This window comes from Perognathus longimembris, chromosome 3 (genome assembly GCF_023159225.1).
Source record: "Perognathus longimembris pacificus isolate PPM17 chromosome 3, ASM2315922v1, whole genome shotgun sequence".
Taxonomy (NCBI): Eukaryota; Metazoa; Chordata; class Mammalia; order Rodentia; family Heteromyidae; genus Perognathus; species Perognathus longimembris.
The window spans coordinates 100,225,054-100,241,996 of record NC_063163.1 but is presented as its reverse complement, the minus strand read 5'-3'; the positions used below and the strand labels follow the sequence as shown (position 1 = coordinate 100,241,996).

General features: G+C 46.6%; 1 protein-coding gene across 1 annotated transcript in view; it reads right to left on the bottom strand.

Moving 5' to 3' along the window:
- Nucleotides 1–16,943, bottom strand: part of St14 (ST14 transmembrane serine protease matriptase) — a 39,364-nt gene that overhangs the window by 12,792 nt on the left and 9,629 nt on the right. The window contains exons 2-7 of the mRNA XM_048343617.1: nucleotides 5,250–5,409; nucleotides 4,842–4,969; nucleotides 4,551–4,621; nucleotides 3,425–3,582; nucleotides 3,212–3,247; nucleotides 2,715–2,955 (exon numbers count right to left, since the gene is read on the bottom strand). Of these exons, the coding sequence (XP_048199574.1) occupies nucleotides 2,715–2,955; nucleotides 3,212–3,247; nucleotides 3,425–3,582; nucleotides 4,551–4,621; nucleotides 4,842–4,969; nucleotides 5,250–5,409 (794 nt within the window). The remainder of the gene's footprint in view (nucleotides 1–2,714; nucleotides 2,956–3,211; nucleotides 3,248–3,424; nucleotides 3,583–4,550; nucleotides 4,622–4,841; nucleotides 4,970–5,249; nucleotides 5,410–16,943) is intronic.

Below are 16,943 nucleotides of genomic sequence, written 5' to 3'. Positions count from 1 at the left end.
AGAAGCGGCGCTGTGGCTTAAGTGGCAGAGTGCTAGCCTTGAGCGGGAAGAAGCCAGGGACAGTGCTCAGGCCCTGAGTCCAAGGCCCAGGACTGGCCAAAAAAAAAAAAAAAACTAAAAATAATCTGTTGTAAAATTCACACTATGTAATTTACTTTTGTGTGTTTCATTTTTAATTTATTATTTAGTGCCCATACTGGAGCTTGAATTCAAGGCCTTGGTGCTGTCTCTTAGCTTTGTCACTCAAGACTGGTGCTCTACTACTTGAGTCACAGATCTACTTCTGGCTTTTGACTGGTTAATTGGAGAAAAGGGTCTCATGGAGTTTGTGGGCAGGGTGGAGGGGGTTGTTTTGTTTTGTTTGTCGATCATTTTTGCTCAAGACTAGCACTCTACCACTTTGAGCCACAGCTCCACTTCTGGTTTTCTGGTGGTTGATTGGAGATAAGTCTCAGGGACTTTCCTGCCTGTCTGGCTTTGAACTGCGATCCTCAGATCTCAGCCTCCTGAAAAGCTAGGATTGCAAGCTTTAAATTTCTATTTTAAGCATATTAAGTATATAAATTTACTCTGAAAAACATTTGTGTTTTTCAAACAATGTGCCAAACCAGGTATGGTAGCCTCTACCTATAATCCTAGTTATTCTGGAATTTAAGATCAGGAGGATGGCAGTTGGAGGCAGGCCAGGAGAAAATTATGAGACTATGGTTAAAACAACCAAACCACAAAAAAAAAAAAAAAAAATAGGAGTATAGCTCAAATGGTAAGAGTGCCTGCCTAGTATGCTCCAATGCCCTGAGTTCAAAGCCTCAGTACCACAAATAAAAAGAACAAAAAATGCATAGTTGGGCTGGGAATATGGCCTAGTGGCAAGAGTGCTTGCCTCCTACACATGAAGCTCTCGGTTCGATTCCCCAGCACCACATATATGGAAAACGTCCAGAAGGGGCGCTGTGGCTCCGGTGGCAGAGTGCTAGCCTTGAGCAGGAAGAAGCCAGGGAAGGTGCTCAGGCCCTGAGTCCAAGGCCCAGGACTAGCCAAAAAAAAAATAAATACATAGTTCATTCTTTTCCCTCTGCCTTCCTTCTTTTTCTTCCTCCCTTCCTTCCTTTTTTTTTTTTTTTTTACTTTTGTCTTTTGGGGTTTAAGTTTTGATTTTTTGAGTCAAGGTCTGGCTGGTCTCAAACTCTCTGTAACCCAAACTGGTCTAGAACTGTCAAATCTCCTTCAGCCCTCAAGTGCCGGGATTACAGGCACACACCACCACCACCACATTCAGCTCAGTTTTGTTTTTATAGCTATTTATTAATAATCTTCATAACAAATTGACCAACTACATTCAATTATCTCTATTTCATGGATCAGAGAATCAGGACACAAGAAGTTCAGTACCTTGCCCAAGAATATATGGTTAAAACTTTGGAACAGAAAACCAGACACTCAGGCTCCAGAGCGCATACTGCTAATAACCCTGTGATCTGCCTCTAAGCAATGCAGCATTAGGCAATCATTACAAACAAGCCGGAGAGTCAGGCTGACCGATTTGAAAGGAGGTAGTAGCAAAACTGAATGTATAATATGATCTTATTTCTGAAGAGATACATATACATACATAACAAAAATATGGGAAAATACACGTCAAAAATCTCAGATTGCCAAGCACTGGTGGTACATGCCTATAATCCTTGCTACTTAGGAGACTGACATCTGAGGCTCACTGGTCAAAAGCCAGACCAGACAGACAAATTGGCAAGTCTTATCTCCAATTAAGCAGCAAAAAGCCAGAAGTGGAGGTATGGCTCAAGTGGTAGAGAGCCAGCCTTGAGCAAAAAAGCTACTTACATACATAGAGATCTCACATAGATTATTACTAGCTAGTAAGGTCCCTGGTAGCTTATTTGCTTATTACTTTCTACTTTCTTCCCTTTTGGATTGTGTATTTCTCTGATACACAATAATAAAAGAGATGGTCAAGAAGACCTATGTGCTAAGCCATAGCAGCAAATGATGATTTTAGATTGGTTTGGGCCTGAATTTTAATGTATTTTTAATCAAGAAACACCTGCCCATTTCCACAGAGAGCAATGAAAGGCTCTGGCCCCAGTTAATCAGGGAAAGGCCTGTGCTCCATCCTGCCACGGGGCTGGCTGGGGCCCTCATCATGGGGCCAGTCTAGCCCAGCCCTAGCAGGTGTATTAATGATGTCTTTTCATTTGCTGTCACCTTGATGCGTTAATGCCATGGAGAGACTACCCTCCCAGGGTCAGCCAAGGCCTAGAGACAGTTAAGGGATCATCTGCAAAGGCAAATCACCCAACTGAGAGCCCACACACCTCCTCTCTCAGTCAGGATCCAATAGGCAGGACCACTAATTCTTGCCCTAATCATCCCAGGCAGGGATAGAGGGGGTGGGGGACAGACCTAGGCTCTGAAGCCTGCCAAAATGACTCAAATTGCCTAATCCTAACCCTGTTCACCCTGGGTCATCCTTTCCCATGGGAAGGCTCGTGTCCACTATCTTCCTTGCCAAAGGTGGGTGATCACCTGGGAGATACCTGCTGGTTCCTCTGCCAAGAGTGCGCCACCCCTGCCCTCAGTGCATTCCACAGTGAACTGTAGCTACGAATCACAAACTGGATCCCACATGTGTACCCCAGTTGCTTCAGGGGGCAGATGCTGGCAGGGAGCATCAGGGCTGCCCCCAGGATACTCACTGCACCACAGCATGGGGCTCCACGGGGCTCAGGGTGTCATACACCATGACGAGGTCACTGTTCTGTCCGGTACAGGGCGCCACGTCAAAACTGCGGAAGGTGAGGCTCAGCATGGAGTTGGCATCGCCACGCAAGGCCCACTCGCAGCGGGCATGAGCTGGGTAGGGGCTATCTGGAAAGCCTGGTGTGGTGAAACGTGTCAGCTCCCCATTTCGGGCATGCAAGGCGAAACTGCAGCTATCTGTGTAAGAAAAAAGAAGGTGGGCATGGGGGTGGGGGGCAGGGCTGAGAAGAGCTGGGAAACTTAATCTTGGCTTGATTTCCCCCTTCCCCACATCCCAGACACCCCACATCCAGAGGGAGACACGGCTGGGGGCTCTTCTGAGGGGAATGGAGGAAAAGAATGTCTAACTTCTGGGGATCCAACTGGCTCAAGGGGCATCTGGCCATATCCCCCCTTTTGTCCATCTGGGGGCGGGGGGAGGCATGATACTCACTGTCTTGGGTCCTCTGTATTGATCGGGGGTCAGAAGCTGAAGAACAAGAAAAGACATTTGCTGACACCATCTAGCTCCTCATCCTGCTTCCTGCTGTCCCCAGCCAGCAGAGCTATCTCCAGAGCACCAAGCCTGCAAGTGTGGGTCCCTAGCACCACCCCGTTCCCCTGCAGGCTGGCCGCACAAGCCCACCCCAGGCCTTCCCCGACTCACGGAAAGCCACCACGGAGGTCATCACGAAAGAGCTCAGGGCCCGTGCTCTGGGCGGCAGGGTGATCACTCGCTCCACGGCCATGGCCCGCTCCGCCTCCTCCTCCAGGTACTGGGGGATGCTGAACTCTGACCAATAGTAGGCAATGACACTGCCCTCACTGGAGAGAGGGGGGGTTGCTGAGAGAAGGGGGCTCCAGGGACCCACATTCACCCACATTTTCCTATGCAACTAGGAATGGGTACACACTGAGGCTGCACTCCAGGCCCCAGGTGGTGTCCACCCCCACCTTACAATCCCATTTGAGATCTTGCACCTTATCCTCACCCCCCACCCCCCACCAAACACACACACAGATGCATCCTGGGACAACTTAGGTTTAGGACTGAGGCAGAAATTTTGGAATTTGGCCACTAACTTGGACACATTGTATCCCAACAGTCCCCTAATGGGTCTGGTTTCTGATCTGGGAAAGATGATGGCAATGCCACCTGCCAGCCAGCATTCCTCAGGATTCAACGAAACAAGGAACATAAAAAGTTCTTTGGGGCCAGGTGTGGCACACCTGTAATCCCAGTTACTTGGGATGCTGAGGTAAGAGGACAAAGAACCTATGGCCAAACTGGCCATAGCAAAACCCTATCTCAATTTTTTTTTTAAAGTAGGGGTGAGGGTGGCTGATAAGGGCAAGTGAGAGCACTACGCCCTGAGTTCAAGCAGAATGGAATGTGTCTCGATGGTAGAACATTTGTTCTACCTATAGGAGGGTCCTGGGTTCTGGGTTCCAGTCCCAAACCAAGAAACAAATTAAACTGGGAGGAAAGAAGTACTTTGGGGGAAAAATGTTAGCATGGAAGTCTTTCTGGGCACCTCAACTTATTCAAACCCGTCTGGAAAAATAATAACCACCCTTGCTGACTGTATCTCATGTGACAGGCATTGTGCAAAAGTCCTCTCTTGCAGAAGGACAGAACAAGTATTTGCCCTTGGCTCACCAAGCCAGACTTTCCACTTCATCTCCTGAGTTATGAGGCATTTTGTCCCACACACTTCTCTGTACTGAGAAAACCTAGACAGACCAGGGACCCCCTCTCCCCCACCCTCCCCAAGCTCACCCCTAGCACCTACCTGAAGGCAGTCACAGTAGACTTCTTGTGGTAGGGGCCCAGGACAGGGACTTCACTGTATAACAGCTTCAGCTGAGGGAAAGGGACGAGGCTCACAGCAGGCCAAAGGGCAGCAATGACTGCTTCCCCAAGCCCAGGCTGCAATCTCCCATCCTGGGATGCCCTCCCTCCCTGATTCCTATACCACCCTCCCCCAGGAGGACCTTAGAGCCAAGATGAGAAGTTTCCTTCCGACTTAGTGGAGCCAGGCTGACAACAGCAGAGCAGACTTCTGTCCTGGGATTGCACTTACCGCCTCCTTCACCTTGTTGGCCAGGCTTATAAACTCACTAGAGTTAGAGTTCTCATAAGCATCTATGAAGTTCTCATTTTTGATCCTCAGGTAGCCATTGAACACCTTCTGAACCCGCACATTCCGATCTGCACCAGGCCAAGAGAAGAGTCAGGGGCACAGTCTCCACCTGTCCTCCCAGCCTGCAGCCGCCCACAGCGCCAGAGGAGGGAGTGCCCCAAGACCCAGCTCTGATTGGCTCCCCATCACTCCCCAGCATGCAAAGAGCCAGGGAGGCGGTGCCCAGGGATCCTAGCCGCCCAAGCCTTCCCCCCAAGCCCAGTACAGGTGGGCAGCAGGATCTGTCCCTGAAGGAGAAGGGACACACCCTCCCTCAACCTCCCTACAACCAATCCCAGCTGTACTCACACTGGAAGTGCCACACCAGCAAGCCAACCACGAGGGAGAGCAAGAGGAAGCTGATCAGCAGGGCGGCCAGCACCACCCAGCGCCTGGGGCCACTCTTCTCCACCTTCTTGGCATTGTTCACAGGTAGGAACTCCACACCCTCCTCCAAGCCATTCATGCTCTGCAGAGATACAGGGCCTTCAGTAACTTTCCCCACCACACCAACAGCCTCTCAGCCCCACTCAGGAAGGTTGTGAGGGCTGCTCGTGGGACAGCCAGGAGAGGAGGGGCTTCATGCCAGGACCACCCTGCCCAGATGTGGAGCCCACCACACAATCAGAGGAAAATGAAGGTGGCGGGATGGGCATGAACAGCTTAACAATTGTTTCCTGAGGCTGCACATAAACAGAAAAAGCTGGAAGTGGTGCTGTGGCTCAAGTGGTAGAGTGCTAGCCTTGAGCAAAAGAAGCTCAGGGACAGCGCCCAGGCCCTTAGTTGAAGCTCCAGGACCCACAAAAAAAAAAAAAACAAGATGAAGAAGAGGAAGACAACAATGACAACAGAACAAGGCTGGCACCAGTGGCTCACGCCTATAATCCTAGCTACTCAGAAAGCTGAAATCTGAAGGTTGCACTTTAAAGCCAGCCCAGGCTGGCTTTAATCACCAAAAAGAAAGAAATAGAGCAAAAAAAGTAAGAGATAACGCCAAGTCTCTGAGTTCAAGCCCCAGTATCAGTACAAAACAAAACAAATAAAGGAAATGACAGACTGTTGTAACCAAGTCGCTGAGGGTCTCAACTTCATCTTTGATGCAGGTGGATGCCCAGGCCATGATTGGCACTGTGGGGTCTCTGTGAGCCTCTAAGGTCAGTCCCAACCTGCAGCCCTGTTAGATTCAGTGCCAACACTCAACTGAGCCAGAGGCCTGTAGCAGCACAGGAATTGCCCACCTTGCTCTGAAGCTTTGCCCTTGCTGATGTTTAACCAGCCAAAAGGAAATAGCAGTGTGCCTGGCAAACCACTCTGCTTTTCACTATGGGGGGATGGGGGAGTCCCCCATACAGGAAGGAGTCAAGTAGAGACAGAAAAGACTGGTCACCATGGAAATCCACGCCCATTTCAGACCAAGGTGTAAAAACCAACAACACTTCAAACAGATGGCAGCTGTGCTCCAATTCCTCCCTGCAACGGGAATCCAGACGGACACCAAGATAGAGAAGGGCAGCCAGGTGCTAGTGGCTCACTCCTGTAATCCTAGCTGCTTAGGAAGCTGAGATCTGAGGATCCAGGTTTAAAGCCAGCTTGGGCAGGGAAGTCTGTGAGACTTTTATCTCCAATTAACCAACAGAAAACCAGAAGTGGAGCTGTGGCTCTAAGTCATAGAACACAAGCCTTGAGCAAAAGAGCTCAAGGACAGCATCCAGGGTCTGAGCCCAGCTCCTTGACCAAACCCCCTTCCTGCAACACCCCCCCCCCCATAAAAGATGAAGAAGGACAGGTAAGCTGTCCTTAGACTGGCGACAGATAAGCAAACTTATCTCCCATAGCACAGGCATACTCTTCTACTGTGGTGTTTTCTGTTCACCCCATAACAGACCCCATAGAACTTACAAGGAAAGCAACACCCCACCCAAATTCCACAGACTCACCCAGTTCACGCTCTCTGCTTTGTTTTATCTGGTAGTCTACTGGCATACATCATCTATTAACTCACTGTTCTCCCAGGTACTCTCACTCTGGTGGACTGAGACATTTGCATCTCTCATTTAAATGTCCTAATTGTCTGTGCTTGTACCATTGCAGTATCACGCTGAGAAGCGCCAGGCAGGCGCAGCCACTTCAAAAGCACTCTAGTTTGTTTTCAGGTTTACAAATCATATGGTAATATCACTGTCTTGATTCATCAGTTTAAAATAGACTGATTTCCTGTTTTGACAAATATAGATGATGGGGGGTTGGCTGTGACGTTCCTGAGACTTGAACTTAGGGCCTGCACACTGTCCCTCAGCTTTTTGCTCAAGACTCTCACAGATTTTCCTGCCTGGGCTGGCTTCAAGCCACTATTCTCAGATCTCAGCTTCTTGAGTAGGATTATAGGCGTGAGCCCTTGGCACCTGGTACTGGAGAAGAAGGGAAGGGATGACACTATCCCAGAAGAAATGTACTCATTACATGACTCGTGTAACTGTAACCCCTCTGTACATCACCTCTTTTTTTTTTTTTTTTGGCAGTCCTAGGCCTTGAACTCAGGGTCTGAGCACTATCCCTGGCTTCCTTTTGCTCAGGGCTAGCACTCTGCTGCTTGAGCCACAGCGCCACTTCTGGCCGTTTTCTATATATGCGGTGCTGAGGAATCGAACCTAGGGCTTCATGTATACAAGGCAAGCACTCTTGCCACTAGGCCATATTCCCAGCCCACATCACTTCTATAATAACCTTTTTTTTTTTAATTTAAACAACAACAACAAAAAGACCCTGTCTCAAAACAAAATAAAACAATATCCATACTAAGCTTCCATTTTATTAGGCTGTAAAAATCCTGTTTACTAGTATGCTTTCTTTCCTGTTTGATTTATATTTTCTTTTTCTTTCTTTCTTTCTTTCTTTTTTTTGTTTGTTTGTTTGTTTGTTTGTCCTGGGGCTTAAACTCTGGGCCTGGGCACTATCCCTGAGCTTTTGGGCTCAAAGCTAGTGCTCTACCACTTTGAGCTGCACCATTACTTCTGGTTTTCTGGTGATTAACTGGAGGTAAGAGTCTCACAGACTTTCTTGCCTAGGCTGGCTTTGAACCGAGATCCTCAGATCTCAGCCTCTTGAGTAGCTAGGTGTGAGCCATGGCTGGCCGGCCTTAAATTTATATATTTTTTTTTAAATTTTTTTTTGCCAGGCTTGGACTCAGGGCCTGAGCACTGTCCCTGGCTTCTTTTTGCTCAAGGCTAGCAGTCTGCCACTTGAGCCATAGCACCACTTTTGGCCTTTTCTATACATGTGGTGCTGAGGAATCGAACCCAGGGCTTCATGTATACAAGGCAAGCACTCTTGCCACTAGGCCATATTCCCAGCCCTTCAATTTATATTTCTTGAGACGAGTCTTCATTTGCTTGGATTTCTTAGGCAACATACAACAACTCTGTCTCTACATATAATCTCTCAGAGACCTGTCATCTTCTCAACTTACACATAATGTCTGCCAAATAACTTGCTATTTAATTTTCTTTCTGGTGGCTTCTTTCCAGAGTCTTCTGTCCTTTCTCAGAGTGAATTTCCTACACTATGACCCTGGGAGCTTGCTTCCATCTCTGTCTTGACTTGAAGCCTCATTTTCTAAAATTCCATGTCTTTATTTTCAGTAGCTTTCTTAGAAGTGTTTGTTTTTGGTTTATTTTGTTTTTGTCCAGTCCTGGGACTTGAACTCAGGGCAGTGACACTGTCCCTGAGCTTCTTTTGCTCAAGGCTGGCACTCTACCATTTGAGACACAGCTCCACTTGTGGCTTTTTCTGTTTATGTGGTGCTGAGGAATCAAACCCAGGGCTTCATGCATACTAGGTAAGCATTCTACCACTAAGCCACATCCCCAACTGGAAATGTTCTTTTGATACTTTACATATTTCTGAAAAGTACCTTAATTCTACACACACATATGTTGATAGTTTGGTTGGGTATAGAATCATAGGTTTCAAATAATTTTGACTTAAAAATTTGAAATAATTTTTGAGAAACATTATAATAGTATAAATTCATCATCTCTTCTGCTTATGATTTTTTAATTTAATGAGTCTGTTGTCTTTCTCTGAAATCCTTGAGGCAGTACTTAGAATTGGATCTTCAAATTCCATAATGCTGAATGCTATTTGAAATTTCTTCCTTTCTGGGAAACTTGCTTATTTCTTAAATATGTCATTTCCTTTGTTTTCTCTGGTCTGCTTTCTTCAGTTCCTGGTTTGTTTGCTTTTTACCCTTTCTCTGTATTAGCCACCTCATTTTCTACAACCTTTTTATTTAGGGTTCCTTTTCATTCTTACAATCAAAAATTTAGTATATAAGTATTTTCTCTGAGCTTTTCCCTTTTATGGTTTTTTTTTTTTTTTTTTTTTTTTTGCCAGTCCTGGGGCTTGGACTCAGGGCCTGAGCACTGTCCCTGGCTTCTTTTTGCTCAAGGCTAGCACTTTGCCACTTGAGCCACAGTGCCACTTCTGGCTGCTTTCTGTATATGTGGTGCTGGGGAATTGAACCCAGGGCCTCATGTATACGAGGCAAGCACTCTTGCCACTAGGCCATATCCCCAGCCCACCCTTTTATGGTATCTTGTATTCCTCTTTTTTGTTTTTGTCAGTTGTGGGGCTTGAACTCAGGGCCTGGGCACTGTCCCTGAGACCATTTGTGCCCAAGGCTAGTGCTCTACCACTTGAACCATAGCTCCATCTCTGGTTTTTGAGTGGTGAATTGAAGATAAGAGTCTTCAACCCAGGCTGGCTTCAAACTGTGATTCTCAGATCTCAGCTAGAGTTACACACATGAGACACTGGCACTCAACCCTGAATTCAACTTAAGGACGCAAAATCTGCTTGTTTTTAGTTTCCTGGCATTACCTTCCCATGTTGAAGGCCTTCCACAAATGCCTAAGGATCCTTGTCTGTTCATTCCTATTTAGGAATTAGGTCTGGCTGTCTTGAATCTCTGTGTACATGTAATACTGTATGGCACAGTGACCAGCCACATTTATTTTTTGTGTTTTTTTTGCTAGGCACTCCCAACTATTAAGCTACATGGATCTTCCTATGTTATGGTTTAATTGCTCCAGAGAATATACAGTGTTCTAATCTGCTGGATGGAGTGACCAGTCACTAGTGTTCAGGAGCAGGTAGTGGAATAAACTCAGACCCTTTCTTTCCATTCCTCACTGAAGCCTACTTGCCTGCGATCCCAAGACTGGATATCCTCTGATACTTAGTTTGTTTCAACTATTCTTCTCATCCACTAAGGCGGTATGGAGGGTAGTTTTTTTTTTCTTGCTTGGACAGAAATAAAGACTTGGGTTTTGTTATTGTTGTTTGTTTGGTTTTTGTTGGTTATGAGGCATGAACTCAGAGCTTGGTCATTGTTCCTGAGTTTTCTTGCTGAAGGATAGTGCTTTACCATTTTGGACCAGAGCTCCATTTCCGTTTTTTAAGTGGTTAATTGCAGGTAAGAGTCTCACAGACTTTCCTGCCTAGACTGGCTTCAAACTGCAATCCTGAGATCTCAGACTCTGGAATAGCTAGGATTGCCACTCCTCTACTTTCGATAATCCCTGAGCTCAACGACTAGGTAGGGATCTAGCTCAGTGGTATGTGACTTGACTTGAAGGCTCATTATAAAGGCAATGCTTTTATTAAAATTCAAGTCAGAGATTTCCCTGTTTGAGTAGCCTTTGCTAATTTTCTAAATGTACTACCTTCTTGCTCTTTCTTAGGTTCTAACTAAGCTTTTCTAGATGATCTTTGGACTTTGTCTTTGGTTTTCTCTACCTGATTGTAAGTTTTCTTAAGATGTATGATGGCCCTTGGTTGTCTATGAGCAGAAAGAAAGAGACAGAAAGGGAGAGAGGAAGGGAGGGAAGGAGGGAAAGGAAGAGAGGGAGGCCATAAGGAAAGAAATACCAGGAAATTGTTATTATATCTCAATACATTTCCAATTTGCAGAGTAATTTCCTACCTATTTTCTTCCATACTACCACCCCCAACCACCTCATGAATCACGAAGGCTGGTACTGCCTCCCTGTTACTGAAACAGCAAGGAGAAAAGATTAGGCAAAATCCTGCAAAGTCATTGCACTTGGTGGCAGATGCAGGATTTGATGGTGCTTGCATGAGTTCTGGAGCTCCACTCAACTTAAAGAATTGATTAATCAATAACCAGTCTTCTCCCTTTTATAGCCCTAACTCTGCTCCACTTTCAGGCATAACAAAGACCATCTGCATAACTCTAACTCTTCATTGATAAGGGAATGGAGGCTGAGAGAGAGAGGGAGTGGCCTGTCCAAGATTGGGAAAGTAGCAAAGCTGGGACAAAAGCCAAGCTCTTCCAACTCTGAGACTAGGTTTCCCGCATACCCATGCTTAGCTCCAGAGTCCAGTGCAGGAGGTAAAGGAGAGGAGGGAAGAGCGCGAAGGGGTCAGGGAGTCCCAATCCACCCTGGTTTATTAATCGCACTCATAACCTGTCTATGGCCTGAGTCAACCAAAGAGAAAGGATATCTGTGCCTGCTTTTGCCTGTCTGTTTCTCCTAAAAGGTAAACATCTCTGCAGGTACACATACAAAACAGTGTTATGAAGCCAGGTGCTTGCTTACTACAAACGCAGACCGAGGTCACATGACTGTGTTGGCCTCTTCCTACCTGCCAGTTCCAAATAGGTCTTGGCCAGAGTTCCCAGAAACACAACATGGTTGTTGGTCACTGAGAGAACAGAGGGAGAAATGGCTTTCAGTTAAAAAAAAAAAAAAGAAAGAAAGAAAGAAATGGCTTTCAGTATGGAAGAGAATGAAGGACTTGGGGTGTGCATTGATCTTGGCAAGGTAAAAAGGGATAACTCAGCAACAGGCTGCAGAGTTGAACTTCGATTACCTCCATTCCTATCCCACTTCCTAGAAGGAGAGGGGTGTCAGGTCCTGAAACTAAGGAAGGGAGAATGTAGATGCCCAGGAGCAATTCACTTACAGTTAATTTAAGCAAGTGTTTCCAAGGCTAGTGTTTGTCCACATAATAAACCAATTTATAGAAGGCAAGAGAGAGAGGGAGATTTAATTTCATTTGCTGATATAGGAACCAGCCTTCTCCCATTAAGTCAGGAGGATTGAAAGCTAAATGCTAAGCAAATGCAACTCTGTCTATATTAACCAAAGGATCTCCCAGGAAGGAGTCTTTCAGTTCACAGTGTACATCACTAGGATGCAAACTCTCTTAAATCCCACAATCCTCAAGCTCTGGGACCAGCAAAGCTAAAGTAAGAGTTTGTCATTGGTAACTTAGAGCATGGTACTTGTTAGAGAAAAGCCACTTAGTAACTAGCTCCATGTTTATCAACAACAAATATTATCCAAAATCCACACAGATCACAATCAGCGCAGAAAACTGCAAACAGCGCTTCCTGCTAAAGACTATGGAATCATCCAATCCTTGAAATCTGAAATGGTCACTTTGACTCCCAGAGAAGGACTGGAAAGGCCATTCACATCACAAGTAGAAGCCTGTTTCTGCTGCTGCCCATCAAGGTCCAAGGTCAGAGATGATGTCACCATCTACAGACACAAGTGAGTAGCTCAGATCCAAGTCTAGGACAAGGGTGACTAGATGAGCCACTGCCAAATGTCACTTCTCCCCTTGCACATTTTGTGACTCAGTGTACCCACCCACGAGATGGGGCGGACTTCAATTCCAGCACCACCATCCTCAGGCACATGAGAGCCATAAAATGTCTCTATGATTGTTCAAGCAAGAAGAGAAAGTACAGACTGAGTAGGGGGAAGGCTTGCAAGGTAAGGAGGCATTCTGTGCACTGTCAAATGTCTTTCCTGCTTGAGGAGAAAGGCCAAGCCAACATAAATAACCATGCCAGCCAGTTCTAGTTTCATCCTGGCCAGAGTCTCTAGAAACACTGTATGGCTGAAGACCAACTCAGACCACAAGAGTGCAGAATGTCCTCCTAAATGGAATGTTGTCTTTGTCATCTGTTGGCACAAGAGATGTGGGCAATGCCAGGCCAGATAGCAGAGGCAGAGGCAGAGAAAGTCCTCTTTCCCGAATTGCTCATTACAGGCATACCTTTCTTTATTGCACATTGCTTTATGGCACTTTGAAGCTATTGTGTTATTTAGAAACTGAAGGTGTGCTCAACCTATGGGCTCCATTTTTCCAACAGCTCTGAGGATTGCTACCATTTTATAGCAAGAGCACCTTGACTTAAGTTATATACATTGGTTGGTTTGGTTTTTGTTGTTGTTTAGATTGCATACTCGAGAGATATTACAGGGTAAATGTAACTTTTATATATACTGGGAAGCCAGGAACCTCATGTGACTGTTTGGGGGACATTCTGGTTACTAAAGGGGTTTGGAATGGGACCCATGGCAGCCCCAAGGAGTGGTCCCCAGCCAGATGGGACTGGCTTAAACTTAAGACAGATGGTCTGAAGTTAAACCAGTAGACACAGGTAAATGGAGGCAGCTGTACAGACAGACAGCAGACTGCCTATCTGTAAATTACAGAGGGCTGGATGTCACCCCACCTGCCACCCTCACCCTACCACCCAGTCCAGGGTCTAATCCAGAAAGGACACTTGAAAAAGTCATCATGAAAAGATGACAGATGCATGAGAAGGGGGCAGGGGTTGGGGGCCAGGAGTTGGGGAGAGACCCATGTTGGAAACACACAACGCACCCACCAACCCTGGGCAATTGTTCTTGGTTGGCACTGGTGTCTCATGCTGGTAATCCTAGCTACTCAGGAGGCTGAGATCTGAGGACAAAACCAGCCCAGGCAACAAAGTCCATGGAGATCCTCATCTCCAATTAACCATGAAATAGAGCCAGAAGTAGAGGTGCAGCTCAAGTAGTAGAGCATCAGCCTTGAGTGAAAAATCTGGAGCCCTGGCCCTGAGTTCAAACCCAAGTGCCTAGAAAGAAAGTGAGAAAGGCACAGACAGAGAGAGAGAGAGAGAGAGAGAGAGAGAGAGAGAGAGAGAGAGAGAGAGGAGAGAGAGAGAGAGAGAGAGGGAGAGAGAGGTTAGAAAGTTAGAAAGGAGGGGGGGGGAAGGAGGGAGGCAGACAGGCAGGTGGAAAGGGAGGAAGGGAGGGAGGGAAGAAGGAAGCAAGCAAGCAAACAGATTCTACAAAAGGTCATTGGTCACTGCACCTGTCATTCCCAAGACTTGTTTACTTGTGAAAAAACAATAAAAAAAGAAACTAAACACACACTGTACTGTTCCACACCCAGATTCCCAAGCCCCTCTCTCAGGAGGGGGGTAGAGCCTAGGCTCTAGAAGGGGTTTTTTGTTTATTTGTGTGTGTGTGTGTGTGTGTGTGTGTGTGTGTGTGTGTGTGTGCCCCGTGCACACGCGCTGGTCCTAGGGCTTGAACTCAGGGCCTGGGCACTGTCCCTGAGCTTCTTTTTGCTCAAGGCTAGCAATCTACCACATAAGTAGCCCACAGCACCACTTTTCTAAGTAGTTTATTGGTGATAAGAGTCTCATGGACTTTCCTGCCCAGGCTGGCTTCAAATCCCAATCCTCACATCTCAGCCTCCTCGGTAGCTAGCTAGGTGCTGGTGGCTCATCCCTATAACCCTAGAAGTTTTTACGAGAACTTCAGGTCATTCTTTTCTTTCATTTTTAGGTCTGAGACCCGGACTTAAACTAGGTACCTGACACTTTAGTTCACTGGCTAATGCGCTACCAACTGGGCCATGCCTCCAACTCTCAGGTGGTTCTTAGGAAGTTGCGCCTACCCTTTCCAGTTCCCAGGCAGCGGGCTCACCCACTTCCCAGCACCAGGAGAGGAGGCTGCTAGTTGGACCAGTCCCAGCCTTCTATTTTAAACGAACACTTGAGATACAACATACTTGCAGGATTGGGCTTTACTTCCTGCCCTGGTGACCCCTCCCACTAAAGATTATAGCATTACCCCAGAAGTCCCTGTGGCTGTCACCAGTTTCCTCCGAAACACGCACTCCCAGCTCCTCCTCCAGGAAGACTGGCCAGCAGGTAGGGACTACTCTCCACCCTTTGGCCTCCCAGCCTGTACACCCCTGCCCTTTAACCCTGTCACAGTCCTTTAGCTTCCCCACCAGACAGAGCTGCGGAGAAACAGATAGGGTTGTGGGACCCAAGCAGGATATAAGAAAGATCCAGATTTATATACTTGTCTATTTATTTATTATTGTCATTCCTGGAGCTCAAACTCTGGGCCTGCACCCTGACCCAAGGCCAATGGCACTCGCCAAAGAGAGTTAACAAAAAGGTTCGAGACTTATTCAGATCATAAAGGAAAGTCCCTCAGGGGACCTACGGCGGGCACTCTGTCAACACACAGGAATGGTCTCTGCCATCAAGTAGCCCAGGTTTGACAGGTGTTCTGTCCCTGATCTGTCCCAGCTCTTAGGGAGGCCTGAGGCACTGTACACACAGCCTCAGGACAGGGGCCAGGAACAGAAGACCCTGCCTCCAAGGAGACAAAGTCCACACTGCAGGAAGGACTCCCTGACACGCGGCTATTCTTGCTCTTTGTAGGGTGGGATGGATATGACCCAGATAAAGGGTCTAGCTGCAAACCCTGTGTCCTTGGGACAAATACTGCCTCAGTCTTTCCCTCTTAGAACTGGGTTAATGACCAGTTATGGGTCATTATGACTGGGTTATGGCAATCTAAGTGGAGCAACTGTGGAGCATAATTAACCAATTCCCACTAATGAAAGGGCCTACATACTGCCTCCCTTTGATTTGGACTTCCCTGCCCACCATCCAGCCATCTGCCCAAAAGCCATGCATCCAGTCCTCCCTCCAGCCTGGAGGGGAAATAGCTAGGATGCAAAGACTATAAACAAAAAACATCACGGTATAAGCCTGCTTCGGCCTCAAGGACATCAAGTAAAAGTAGGTCTTCCCAGAGGCCCAGGGTGAGTGAAGGGCTGAGTCAAGGCAAATCCATCCACCTGCCTGCCCCACAAAGGCCTCCTGGCCTGCCCTATTCCCCTCCACTCCTTCCATCTCCATCTTCCCAGAAGTAGCACTCCATTGTTGGTTTTCTGTTTTTCTTGCGGGGAAAAGAGGTACTGCGGGTGGAAACTAGAACCTCAAGTATACTAGGAGATGGATGGATGGGTGATTGATGGGTATCTATATTCAGATAGCTTTCGGTAATCTCGTACATCAGGCTGGGATGATCCAGGAGTGGCCAGTTTACAAACCTGTGTCCTTGGAAGGAAAGAGAGTGTTGTATGTATTTCCTAGGGTTCTGCCTCCCTCACAGTCTCTATATCAAGCCTTGCTAGACTCAGATTAAAGCTTGGACTCTACCTGGTCTCTTCCTCTCCTGACCCTTGGCCCTCAGTTCAGTTTGCGAAAAAATTACTTGAAGTTCACACTGACCTTATCCTAATTTGCCAAAGATCCTCTTTCCAGCTACCTTTACCCTATCCAGAGCTATCATCTGCAGTATTGGAACCCAGCAGAGCTGCCCAAAACTAAACAGGATTAATGGAGATGTGGCTAGCATGGGAGAACTTTCCATTCATTTTCTCAATTTTTCACAAAGCCTGTTTTACTCCGGGGGTAAGTGCATTTTTTATTATTGAAAGTTTTATTAAGATCATCAGAGATTCCCAACAGCTCTAAGAAATAATACTGCAAGTTTCTTTGTACCTTTTGTCCAGTCCCATCCCCCACCCCCAATGGTAACACTTAATAAAATTGTTATTGTGACTTTGACATTACACTGATGTAATCCACAGGTCTGACTCAGATTCCCTATCTTCCTGGTACTCATGTGTATATGTGTGCATGTGCAGTCAATGAATAGCTATGAATAGCTTCAACACAAGAGTCTCCCTACTGCCTTTTGTAACCAGACCCACTACCTTTGATGATCCACATTCCTCAGTCCCTAAAACACTACATTTGTTCAGTTTTAACACTGAAGTTATACAATATGTAAGATTTAGGGACTATAAGCTTTTTAAACT